Source organism: Lutra lutra, chromosome 4 (genome assembly GCF_902655055.1).
Source record: "Lutra lutra chromosome 4, mLutLut1.2, whole genome shotgun sequence".
NCBI classification, from domain to species: Eukaryota; Metazoa; Chordata; class Mammalia; order Carnivora; family Mustelidae; genus Lutra; species Lutra lutra.
In genome coordinates, this window is record NC_062281.1 from 134,608,928 (window position 1) to 134,623,012 (window position 14,085).

The window sequence follows — 14,085 nt, forward strand, 5'->3', positions numbered from 1 at the left end:
GTACTCTTGTTCTTTTGGCTGGCTTTCTGGGGGAGGGGCCTGCCGTGCCGCTTTTCAGTCAGTCTTGCTTGGGTTGAGTCCTCCTGCTCCCTATCAAGGTGCTAGGCTCTGTGGAAACCGTTTTTTTCAGGCTTTTCTTCTCTAGAGGTTTTTTTTTTTTTCCTTTGGTGGCTTTTTGTGGCCTTTCAGAGGTTTAATGGAAAGCAAACTGCACCCAGATCTCCATCTCAGAGAGAAGCCTCAGTCTGCTTCCCTTTGGGTTGTCCAGAATACACAGAATCCCCTTTTGCAAACTCCACTGAGCCGGGCAACCTCCCACAGGCAGTGCACATCCCCAGCCACTGTCTCGGGGGTAACCCAAAGCACCTGCTTGTCTCTGAACCCCTGCACCATAAGCGATACGGGTCTGGGGAGCCCACTTCCAGTGGCAGCCTTTGCTGGGACTGCTGTCTGGGATCCAGACCTCCCGAGAGATCCCAACTAGAGATAGCATGCTGAGATTTTCAAGCCCAGGCTGGGAGTGTTCAGACTCTCGGCCGGTCCTAGAAACCACTGCCTAGTGCCCACACGGAACTCTCTCAGGTGCGGGTAACCAAGGCAGAAGATAGAAATAATGATCTAGAGGACAAACTGATAGAGAAAAAGGATCAGGAGGAAGCCTGGTACAAAAAGCTTAGAAGCCTTGAAAACAGAATTAGGGAAATAATTGATGCCATGAAATGTTCCAAAGCCAGAATTATTGGGATCCCTGAGGGGAAGGAGAAAGAAAGAAGACTAGAAGATATACCTGAACAAATTCTCCATGAAAATTTTCCCAATCTGGGAAATGTAACCAGTGTTCTGTCCTAGAGGCAGAAAGATCACCCCTCAAATCAATGAATCTAGAAAGACCTCAAGACACTTGATTGTGAAACTGATGAATCATAATTTTAGACAAGATCTCTTGAGAGCCGATATGGGGAAGAGATTCCTTATGTACAGAGGCAGGTCCATCAGAATAACATCAGACCTGTTCACAGAAACCTGACAAGCCAGAAAGGGCTGGCAAGACATATTCAGGGCACTAAATGTGAAGAACATGCAGCCAAGAATACTTTATCCATCGAGGCTGACATTCAAAATATATGGAGAGATAAAGAGCTTCCAAGACTGGCAAGTTTTAAAAGAGTATGTGACCACCAAGCCAGCACTACAAGAAATATTAAGGGGGGGGGGGGTTTCTATAAAAGAAGAAGGAACCAAAGAGTGTCATAGAACAGAAATTTACAGAGACAATCTGTAGAAACAAGGACTTCACAGGCAACATGATGTCAATAAAAATTTATCTTTCAAAATCACTTTCAATGTGAATGGCCTAAACACTCCCATAAAATGGTGTACAGGGTTCCGAATTGGATAAAATGACAGGACCCATCCATATGTTGTCTACAAGAGACCCATTTGGAACCTAAGGATACATCCAGACTGAAATTTAAGGGATGGAGAAGCATCTTTCATACCAATGTGCCTCAAAAAAAAAAAAAAAAAAAAGAAAGAAAGAAAAGAAAAGAAAAAAGAAAACGGGGATAGAAAGAAAATATCCATCTGATATGGATTCTCATATCAGATAAATTAGATTTTAAACTAAAGACTGCAGTCAGAGATACAGAAGGACACTATATCATTCTTAAAGGGTCTATCCACCAAGAAGATCTAACAATTGTAATTATTTATGCCCCCAGTATGGAAGCAGCCAACTACATAAGACAACTGTTAAGATAAAGAGCCATATTGATATGAATACATTAATAGTAGGGGATCTTAACACACCACTCTCATTAATAGACAGATCATTCAAGCAGAGAATCAATAAAGAAACAAGAGCATTGAATGACACATTGGACCATATGGACCTCATGATACATACAGAACATTCCACCCTAAAACAAGAGAATACTCATTCTTCTTGAGAGCACATGGAACCTTCTCCAGAATAGACCATGTACTGGGTCAAAAATCAGGGCTCAGCCGATACCAAAGGATTGAGATTATTCCCTGCATATTCTCAGATCACAGGGCTTTGAAACTGGAGCTCAACCACAAGGAAAAGTTTGGAAGGAACTCAAATACCTGGAAGCTAAAGACCACCTTGCTTAAGAATGCATGGATCAACCAGGAGATCAAAGAAGAACTTAAACAATTCATGGAAACCAATGAGAATGAAGACACTTTGGTCCAAAACCTATGGGATACAGCAAAGGCAGTCCTAAGGGGGAGATACATAGCCATCCAAGCCTCCCTCAAAAAAAAAGAAAAATCCAGAATACACCAACTCTCTTTACACCTTAAAGAACTAGAGAATCAACTGGAGAATCAAATTAAGACAACCCCACACACAAAAAGGGAAATAATCAAGATTAGAGCAGAGATAGATGAGAGAGAAACTAGAGATACAGTAGAACACATCAATGAAACTAGAAGCTGGTTTTTTGAAAGAATCAATAAGATCAATAAACCACTGGCCAAACTAATCCAAAAGAAAAGAGAGAGGAACCAAATTAACAAAATTATGAATGTAAAGGGAGAGATCACAACTAACACCAAAGAAATAGGAACAATCATCAGAAATTATTATCAGCAGTTATTTGCCAATATGTTAAGCAACCTAGATGAAATGGATGCATTCCTGGAAAACTATAAACTTCCAAAACTGAATCAGGAAGAAATTGACAACCTGAATAGACCAATATCTAGTAACAAGATTGAAGCAGTGATCAAAACCTCCCAAAAAACAAGAGCCCAAGATCTGACAGATTCCCTGGAGAATTCTACCAAACATCCAAAGAAGAAATAATACCTATTCTCCTGAAGTGGTTTCAAAAAATAGAAACAGAAATAAAACTTCCAGACTCTTTTTATGAAGCCAGGATTACACTGATCCCCAAACCAGGCAAAGACCCCACCAAAAAGGAGAATTTCAGACCAATATCACTGATGAATATGGATGCTAAGATTCTCAACAAGATCCTAGCTAATAGGATCCAATAGCACATTAAAAAGATTATCTACCATGACCAGGTGGGATTCATCCCTGGGTTGCAAGGATGGTTCAACATTCGCAAATCAATCAATGTGATAGAACAAATCAATAGAGAAGAGAGAAGAACCACATGGTCCTCTCAATTGATGCAGAAAAAGCATTTGACAAAATCCAGCATCCATTCCTGATTAAAATGCTTCAAAGTATAGGGATAGAGGGACCATTCCTTAACTTTATAAAATCTATCTATGAAAAACCCACAGCAAATATCCTCCTCAATGGGAAAAAGCTCACAGCCTTCCCGTTGAGGTCAGGAACACGACAAGGATGCCCACTCTCACCACTCTTGTTCAACACAGTATTAGAAGTCCTAGCAGCAGCAATCAGACAACAAAAAGAAATAAAGGTATCTAAATTGGCAATGAAGAAGTCAAACTCTCTCTCTTCACAGATGACGTGATTCTTTATATGGAAAACCCAAAAGACTCCACCCCCAAACTACTAGAACTCATACAGCAATTCAGTAACGTGGCAGGATACAAAGTCAATGCACAGAAATCAGTGGCTTTCTTATACAAAAACAATGAAAACACAGAAAGGGCAATTAGAGAACCGATTCCATTTACTATAGCACCAAGAACCATAAGATGCCTGGGAGTAAACCTAACCAAAGGATCTATATTCAAAGCACTACAGAACACTCATGAAGAAATTGAAGAAGACACAAAAAGATGGAAGAGCATTCCATACTCAGGATCGGAAGAATAAACATTGTTAAAATGCCTGTACTTCCTAAAGCCATCTATACTTTCAATGCTATCCAATCAAAATTCCACTGGCATTTTTCAAAGAGCTGGAAGAAACAATCCTAAAATTTGTATGGAACCAGAAGAGACCCTGAATTGTTAAGGAAATGTTGAAAAAGTAAAACAAAACTGGGGGCATCATGTTTCCTGATTTCAAGCTTTACTACAAAGCTGTGATCACCAAGACAGGATGATACTGACACAAAAACAGACACATAGACCAGTGAAACAGAATAGAGAGCCCAGATACAGACCCTCAGCTTTATGGTCAAATAATCTTTGACAAAGCAGGAAAAAATATACAGTGGAAAAAAGACAGTCTCTTCAATAAATGGTGCTGGAAAAATTGGACAGCTATGTGTAGAAGAACGAAACTCAAACATTCTCTTACAGCATACATAAAGATAAATTCAAAATGGATAAAAGACCTCAACGTGAGGCAGGATATCTATCAAAATCCTAGAGGAGAACATAGGTAGTAACCTCTTTCACATCGGCCACAGCAACTTCTTTCAAGATATGCCTCCAAAGGCAAAGGAAACAAAAGAAAAAAATGAACTTTTGGGACTCATCAAGATCAAAAGCTTCTGCACAGCAAAGGAAACAGTCAACAAAACAAAGAGGCAACCCACCCAATGGGAGCAGATACTTGCAAATGAAACTACAGACAAAGGGCTGATATCCAAGATCTATAAAGAACTCTTCAAACTCAACACACACAAAACAGATTATCACATCAAAAAATGGGCAGAAGACATGAACAGACACTTCTCCAAAGAAGACATACAAATGGCTAACAGACACATGAAAAAATGTTCATCATCATTAGCCATCAGGGAGATTCAAATTAAAACCACATTGAGATACCACCTTACACCAGTTAGAATGGCCAAAATTAACATCACAGGAAACAGTAAGTGTTGGAAGGGATGTGGATAAACGGGAACCCTCTTACACTATAGGTGGGAATGCAAGTAGGTGCAGCCATTTTAGAAAACAGTGTGGAGATTCCTTAAGAAATTGAAAATAGAGCTACCCTATGACCCTGCAATTGCACTACTGGGTATTAACCCCAGAGATACAGATGTAGTGAAAAGAAGGGCGACCTGTAACCCAATGTTCATAGCAGCAATGGCCACAGTCACCAAACTGTGGAAAGAAACAAAATGCCCTTCAATGGATGAATGGATAAAGAAGATATGGTCCATATATACAATGGAATATTATGCCTCTATCAGAAAGGATGAATGAATACCCAATTTTTGTAGCAATGTGGACGGGACTGGAAGAGATTATGCTGAGTGAAATAAGTCAAGTAGAGAGAGTCAATTATCATATGGTTTCATTTACTTGTGGAGCATAAGGAATAATACAGAGGACATTGGGAGATGCAGAGGACAAGTGAGATGGGGGAATTCAGAGGAGGAGACAAACCATGAGAGACTGTGGACTCTGAGAAACAAACTGAAGGTTTGGGAGGGGAAGAAGGTGGGGGTTTGGGTGAGCCTGGTGGTGGATATTATGGAGGGCACGTACTGCATGGAGCACTGGGTGTGGTGCATAAACAATGAATTTTGGAACATTGAAAAGAAATAAAATAAAACTGGAATCTTACTCAGCTACCTTTTAGCCTCTAACCTTTCTAGCCTTATTTTTCTCCATAGCACTTATTACCATCTTATAACAAACAATTATACTTATTTGGTGTTATCCATCTCTCCTCTATTAGAAAGTAAATAGCTTGAGGGCAAAAATTTTATTTGTTTTATTCACTGTGTTTCCAGTGCCTAGAACAGGCTCAGAGTAGATGATCAATAAGTATTTGTTGAAGGAATAAATGAGTGAATTAATATCTTCCTACTCCCAGTCTAAGAAATTTTCCACTGTATAGATCCATCATTCCCATGAGGAAACAAAAATATCTTTGTACATATGTTTTTTTAATATACCCATGTGCATTTTATTTACATTTATGTAAAGTACTCCACTAGATCATGCTTTTTTTCATAGCAAATGTAGTGTTGTAACCTACAGATGGCTCTTCTACCCACCAAATTCTGATTTGTATTAGAATCTTAAACTGTATGAATTGCAGATATAAAAATAATGACGAAGAACTACATTTTAAGTGCCCCTTTGTGGTCACACAAAGAAGCAGAATTGAGTCAGAATGTATTTTTGCTGCAAGTCATGGAGACTTGCTTTTAGTCTGCCAGGCATTAGTCTATCTACTGATCCAAGCCATATTTTTATGCATCATGTTTTTTGTTAACTGCCAGCATAGTCCAGACACGTGTCACAAGCATTTAGAGGACAGACTGTGATCAATTAGGATACTGTGCCTCAATGTGACCTTCATTTTTGGCTAATTATATGTTGATTGCAACTAATCAGCGTCGTATTTGAAATGAACAAATTGGTCTGCTAGAGGGAGAGAGTAAAGAGCAGTTGCTATATTGTATTTTAACAGCTCGTTTGTGTCTGGAATGAAATTTGATGTCCTTCTCTTTAACAAACCACTTTTTACCATCTTAATTACTTTCTTGTATACGTTGCATACACAGCACTGTTAATATGGAGTATACATTGTATGTGTGTGTATTTAGGAATATAGAAATCATGGTCCCAACTAAGTAGTTCCTATTGTCATTTAAGGCCTGTGAAAGCATTAGTACTTTCAGTATTCGTTTTATAAATCCATTTAAATCTACCTGATAGGGGAACTAGTGAAGTTATGTTTCAAACCATATTATTGTCAAAGTCTAAATATAAAGTATCTTCCAATATGTTAAAGGTTTACTCAGTCAGCTTAGCTCCAATCAGAGTGAAATTTTGACATTTGTATTGATGATAACCTTAGCATCCTTTAAAAAAAAAAAAAAAGTGAGGATCTTGGGGGCTTTGAATGTCCCTAAACAGTTCTACAGCTTTTGCAGAAAGATATCTGCAGAAATATTTAAATATTTAAATATTTCCTCTAGAGGTGTGTGTGTGTGTGTGTGTGCGCGCGCGCGCGTGCGTACGTGTGCACACACACCTGCGCATGAATGCCTATGTATATATGAGAAACTAACACAGAGGAAATACATACAGAGGTGTGAATGTGGAGACAGGTTGTTTGCCATGTCAGAACTTGTAGAAGAAATTCAGTTGCTGCTGCTGCTACTACAAAACAACATTAACGGTGAGATTTGACATATCTGTTTAGTTTTCCACCTCTTACCTTAGCTGTGGAGTTGACACCAAATGTTTTTGTGTGCAGTAGAAACATGACCCAAATAATGGGGAAGAGCTGTCAGCTCAGCAGCAGAGTTTTTACCTAGCTACCAATGTATTGAGCTAGAATTTGGCCAGCGAGAAGTTAACAAATTACAGTAGGTTTATGGAGCAAGTCAAAGCTGAGAAGGCTTTCATAAGGAGGAACCAAAGGTGGGGGAGAGAATGTCTACGGACTGCAACTCTGATGGCTTAATGGGATCTTTGTTTTTTGTTTTTTTTTTTAAATTACAAACAAAAGCAAAACCGATAGAGTGTATCTTTTTGGATTCTGCTTTCTCTCTGTGGAGTTCCTACTTAGATTTCAGTCACTCCACAATGGCTCTGTGGACTAGTAGTCACAGTGATCTGGTTTGGTATTAATAGGCCCTCTAAGGTCATTAATATAAAATAATTGCATTGGTGACCTCTCTGGTGTTGTTGGTAAAAGACTATAATAATGATTGCGACAAATAGTCCCAGTTTTGTTATTTTCTTATAGTAATAAGTCCAATATTATGTTTTGAGAATTGTTGAGAATTCACTGACATGGATAGTTATTAGTGGCATAAGTTATCAATATTTGGAGCATTTTTAATGACCATTTTATTCATATATAGAAAAGGAAGCAAGATTCTAACCCTGAGAATACTTAAATTACACAGGCAAAATTAATCTTGCAAAAAATTAATCTTGCATTATACTCTTATCTACTAACTCAGAAACTAATAAGGGAATATTTTATTAAAAAAATCCATCACTGTCCTGTGGTAGTGGTCACATGAATCTGAACATGATAAAATTGCATAGAAATGTATATGCATGGATGCACACACACACATACACACACAAATAAATGAGTGCATGTAAGACTGGTAAAATCTAAATAAGGTTAGTGGGTGGTAACAATATCAATTTTTTGGTTGCGATATTGTTCTGTAATTGTACAAATTATTACCATTGATTAAAATTTGGTGGAATATGTTATTTCTACAGCTACAATTAGATCTACAATTATTCCAAAATCAGATGTTAAAAACAACCCTGTCATTGTACAACATCTATTGTCTTAACACAAATCATTGTCAAAAGGCAAGAAATAGAGATTGATAACTATTACATGAAATTTTATTTTTTACATAAATTAGAAAATTGATGCAAGTTTCTTTCCTTTTTTTTTTTAAGATTTATTTATTTATTTATTTATTTATTTGACAGAGATTGCAAGTAGGCAGAGAGGCAGGCAGAGAGAAAGGAGGAAGCAGGCTCCCTACTGAGCAGAGAGCCCGATGTGGGGCTTGATCCCAGGACGCTGGGATCATGACCTGAGCTGAAGGCAGAGGCCTTAACCCACTGAGCCACCCAGGTGCCCTGATGCAAGTTTCTTTGATGGAAAATGGTGCTTTGCTTCTTGTAGTGGTAGATAGCTTAGAAGTCTAATCTTACAGATACTTCCTTGGTTTATTCAATTCAGTTGGGTCTCCACCACTGTGTTTTCCTTTTCTTCACAGATCTGTGTCTCCAAGTGCCCAGAAAAGTTTCTAACCTACATGGAAATACAATTTTCATACAGAACAAACAAACACTATTGGACGTACTACAGCCAATTCTGCAAATCACCTTTTGTTAAGCCTGTGAAGGTATGTGTGTTTAAGCTTAAAACTAGAGAAGACTTTAACTCTTGTTTCATTCTCAAGTGTAAGATGAGCATTTGTAATGGACAAGCTCCTAAATCATCTAGGAAATGATTATTTATTATTCCATTAAGACACAAATGCACGTGTACATACAAATTTACATGCACCATTTATAGCATATCATTGTGTAGACTTTGGGTATTATGCAAAACTCTTAAGCCTGGTAAGTTACCTTTAGCTTTAACTATTCCCTGAAACCAACAAATTCTCTACTTGGCTGGACCCTGTCATCAAGATCTAGGAGCTAACTAATGGTAATATTAATATTATCATTTCATTAATGTGGTGATGAAGATCCATGACTTAGTAACAAGTATAATTTTACTTCCAAACCCAATTTGATAATTATTCATTTAAGAAAAAAATCCTCAAACCCTACCTAGGTTTGGGACTTAAGAAGGAATTCTAAAGCCCCATTATGTTAAATAGTATTAATGGCTTCTAACTTAGAGAAGATGCTGTTTTTCCAGAAAAAAAAAAAATGAAGAATTAGAGACTCAAAATGTGACTAAGACATAGATACACACTTTCAAAAGTGTGTCCTGACTTCAGTGGGTCTGGTTTTATTATTGTTGATTTGATTGAATTACAGTTAGAACATTTTAGAGAATTTGTCAAATAAGTATGTGTGTATGATAATCTTAAAATCATTCTTATAGGGGAGTAACATGAAATAATGAGATAATTATGGAGTTAAATTTTCGAAGGACACAGTTTTTATACTGAGGACAAAAGTTGTCATTACATATCCTTTGAAATGTTAACATACTCTTCCTTCCATTTTAGACTCTCTCACAAGTCTTACTGGATGATGATTGTCCAACAGCAATTTTTCCAAGCAAACCATGTAAGTGGTTATTACTTATCTTATCTTAGAACATATAAGAAGTTACTTAATTCAGTTCCCTTAATTTCTCTGTTGACAAAATTGAAGCCAAGAATAGTTGTATGACTGGCCCAGTGTCCCAGAATTAATTAGGAGGAAACCAAAGCTAAGCCCATTCTCCTGACTCCAGCCAGAGACATTACCACAGGAGATCTGTTAGTTTTGGGGTTTTGCTGCATCAAGATACACAGAAAAGATTAAAAACTGATTTTAAAAGCCCAGATTGATTACTTGGTGCTCTATAAACACATGTAAGCGCACAGACATAATCTTGCATACTCACCCCTGAATTCAGCCAAAGAGTTTGTTCCGAAGTTGCCCAGGGTGTGATGGTGGGACGTAAACTTGTCCTATAATTTGAAATTTGAAATATTTATGTATCTCTTAAGGGAATCGATATTTTATATTTTTAATATTTATAAATTTTATTTAAAGTTTATATAAATTTTGTTTCATTTTCTTTTTTAAAAAGTTACACAATCACTAATATCCCATTCCTACAAATATAATCCTAACCCAAGAGAAACAATGTTACATAAAGATGACCATCACGATGCTATTCAGAAGAACTAAAAATAAAGAAAAAGAAAAAAAAGAAAAGAAAAAGAAATACTCTTATGTCCAAGAACAAGAAAGTGCTTAAATAAATTATGATGTATTCATTAAATGGAATATTTTAGAGTTATTAAATATAAGTACTATGTAATATAATGTTAATAAAATGTTATATACATTATAATGATAATTTATAATTATATATCTTATATAAGTATAATTATTTATAAATTATTATAAATTATAATAATTTAATGTATAAATTAAAATAAACAAAAAAAGCTATTCAAAGAAAAATATTGGAAAGAAATATGCCAAAATAGAATGGGTATTTTGAAGATGGCAAAACTGTGGGCATTTTCTCTCTTCTTTCTTTTTTCAATTGGAGTAGAAGGTCATGTACCATTTTCTATTTGAGAAGAAAGTCAGGTACCATTGAAGTAGCTACCACCAAACACAATACCTTACGTTCCCCTCTCCCTTTTCTTTGGGTCACTGAGGACCCAATGTAAGATGTAGGTCTTTGAAACAATTTCATGTTGCCAAGAATAATGTTACAAAAGGATAAAAATGAATCCTTAGTCACTGAAGATATAATAGGCATAAGAATATAAGACATCCCTGCCCTTACAAGTGTAGTTTGGTTAAATCACACAATATAAAATGTACACTGGGGATACAAAAATGAATAAGGCATAGTCCCTCACAGTACAGTACAGTTGTGCTCATTCCCCCATAGGTAATTAAGCATACTACTTAATTGAATAGTATAGAGCAAATAAAATTCACTTATTAAATAGTTTATGAAAGGAAATAAGTAATATTTTAAAAAAAAGAAACAAGGGAAAACCCTGCATTTATTTTATGGTTATGACTCTCAAAAAATTTTCTTGCAGAGAAAGACTAGAAAGAAATTCATCTAAAATGTTAGAGTTCATTTTGAGTGGTAGGACTATGTATTGTTTTGCATTTTCCTTCTTATTTTCTCTACTTTTCAAATATATAATGGACATATTTAGCCATTGGAGTTAACTGATTGAATAAAATTGCCCAGAACAGGGTTGGAGGACTCTATGGGTGGAAGCAGTCCTATTATAAGGTGTGGCAAAGGAAAGAATGCGCAGTAAAACTAAAGGGAGGCAGGAGAGCGCCTGGGTATGTAAGCCAAAGGAAGAGAGTTTCAGAAGACAGGGTTTGTCTACCATGTCAAAGACTCAGAAAAGTTAGCTCAATTAACAGCCAATATTGACTGAGTTCTACTATGTACCAAACACTGTGCTAGATAATGGTTGAGTTCAAGCAGGATAATGACTAAAAGATATTAGGAGGTTTCGGCCATTAAAAGATTATTGGGATCACTGGGAGGAAAATTTCTTTGGAGTGGTGGGGACAGCATGTGATTGGATTGAGAGGGAATAGAAGCAGCTGGTAGAGACTACTATGTCAAATTTGCCAGGGAAGAACCAGAAAAAGATGAGAAGATACTGTAGGACTCAGCCTTATTTTAAATGCTCAAGGAGATGAAAGTAGGTAGACAGGAGATCATTTTAAGCCCAAAAAGTCAGGAAAGGCTTGGTAAAGACCTATTTCTTCATTCCCTATATCAACTACTTTAATATTTTCAAGCTTAAATTCCAACTCTGTGATGATTCCTGTAAGAAAAAATATGAAAATGATCCACTTCTGATTTCTCTTCCCTCTTGATTTAAAATTGGGGTTTTAAAATATTTTTAGTAATACAGATATGTAAAGAAGCAAGGATTCTATTTAATCAAAATAAGTATATAGAAAATTGAACAGTGAAGTAACTCTTCTGAGAAATTATGCTAGTCTACAAAGTGTGGGTCATTTTGATAGCTTTAGAATTTCTACTTCCAGTCCCTCCAAAAAACCAGGTAAATGAGAAAGCTGACAGACACAAATTATTAAGACTTCACAAATAAAAATTCAGTTGTCTTAATGGCCTGAAGTTTGAGATAGTTCTTATTTTTCAAGAAATTATTCACTAATCTCCAGTTTTCAAGGTTTCAGTCAAGGAGTATCTAATTTTTTTTTTTTTTAATAAGAAAAAGTAAACTCAGGAGTGCTGGGTGGCTCAGTTGGTTAAGCTTCTGCCTTCAGCTCGGGTCATGATCCCAGTGTCCTGGGATAGAGCCCCATATAGAGCTCCCTGCTCAGCAGGGAGTCTGTTTCTTCCTCTTCCTCTGCCTGCTGCTCTGCCTACTTGTGGTCTCTATCTCTCTGTCCAATAAATAAAAAATTCTTAAAAAAATAAAAAAAGAAAAGAAAAAGAAAAAGTAAACTCAGGACATCTGGGTGGCTCAGCCTAATAAGCATCTGCCTTCAGCTCAGGCCATGATCCCAGAGTCCTGGGATCAAGCCCCACACACACCTGACTTCCTGCTCAGCATGGAGTCTGCTTCTCCCTTTTTTCTCCCCCTCCCCACTGCCCCCCCTCTTAAATAAATAAAATCTTTTATAAAAAAAAATAAACTCGGTCATACAAGTAAATATAGCCTTTTTATTAAAATTTTTTTTACCATGTGAGATGTTATCAGTATTACTCTTTTAAAAACCTATGCTGTGCATCTTACTTATTAGTGACTTGATGAATGTACCATGTGTAAAATAACAAGTTTAGAGTGTAGCTTCAGATTGTGATCATATTTGCTTTCTACAGCTGTCTGAGAACCATCAGAAAACCTTCTGACCATCAAGTAATGGGCAATTATCTATGTTGAACAATATGCCTATACATTGTCTAGCAAGAATTTGATCATAAATAACAGAAAGCTTAAGAAAGGAAGAACATTATATAGGAAGAAGTAGAAAAATGACTACCATAATTTTATTTTTTTTACAGTTCTCCAGAGATGTTTCCCTGACTTCACTACTAAAAATGGCACTTTGACAGTAGGAAATAAAACAACATTTGAAGATGGAAGTGGAAAAACAAGAAATGCTATAGAACTCAGGACAGCTGCAAAGTATGTTTGTTTGCATTCTTATTTTCAGTTTGGATGAATCCTATTACTGTACACAAAACTAAAACTTCCATAAGGTTAAGGGTTATAGAGGAAGAATATGCATTATTATGAAATACACATGTCACCGTGGTTTGGAGACCCTGGTGTGTATTGTTAAGAAAAACAGATAAAGGAGAAACCAAAGTGAATTAAAAAGTTCAATTATATTTTTTAAAATGGTTAAATCTTTCATTATCAACAGATATAGAAATGAAATCTCAGTAAGCATATTGAAAGACCTTAATGTACTTGTTGAGGGAACACGATAAAAAGATGCTGTTTAAATCACCATTCAAAAAAATTGACTAAAATAATGAAACTGCCAGATGTCTTAAAGGGAAGAGGGCCTTAAGAAAGTCAAGACAACCATGGTAATGTGTCTATGTACTAATTTACTCTTTCCCTTTGCATACACATCTTGATGTTTTAGGTTATAGGGAAATATAATTCTCTGGGCACGTAAAGTCCCATGTGTGCACAAACAGAGTATCATTGTATAGCTCAGTTGTTGAATTAAAAGTGAAACATAATGATACTCTAAAAATGTTTTTCTCTTCCAAAGAGTTTAGCAGTCCATGTAGAATACTGTAGGCCCTGCATATTTCAAATGTAATAGCAACATGATGGATTTCACGAATATAAATCTATGTGAACCAAATCACAAAATAATAGTACAAGTGCAGTTCCACTGATAGAAAAATTCAAAACCAAGTGCAACTAAATTAAATTACCCAGCGATGCATATGTAAGTGGTAAAACTGAAAAAGAAAACCAGGGAATTATTAGCACAAAAGTCAGGTCTGTGGTTACCTTAGTGGAAGGAGGAGGTGTTTGTAACTGG

The 14,085-nt window shown here is 36.3% G+C and overlaps 1 protein-coding gene across 5 annotated transcripts in view; it reads left to right on the forward strand.

Annotated features, from left to right (window-relative positions):
* The window catches only part of SLC44A5 (solute carrier family 44 member 5), a 405,375-nt gene that overhangs the window by 332,710 nt on the left and 58,580 nt on the right, over positions 1-14,085 (forward strand). For all 5 annotated transcript variants that reach the window (XM_047728191.1, XM_047728193.1, XM_047728192.1 and 2 more), the window contains 3 exons: positions 8,592-8,720; positions 9,564-9,624; positions 13,082-13,205. In XM_047728191.1, the coding sequence (XP_047584147.1) occupies positions 8,592-8,720; positions 9,564-9,624; positions 13,082-13,205 (314 nt within the window). The remainder of the gene's footprint in view (positions 1-8,591; positions 8,721-9,563; positions 9,625-13,081; positions 13,206-14,085) is intronic.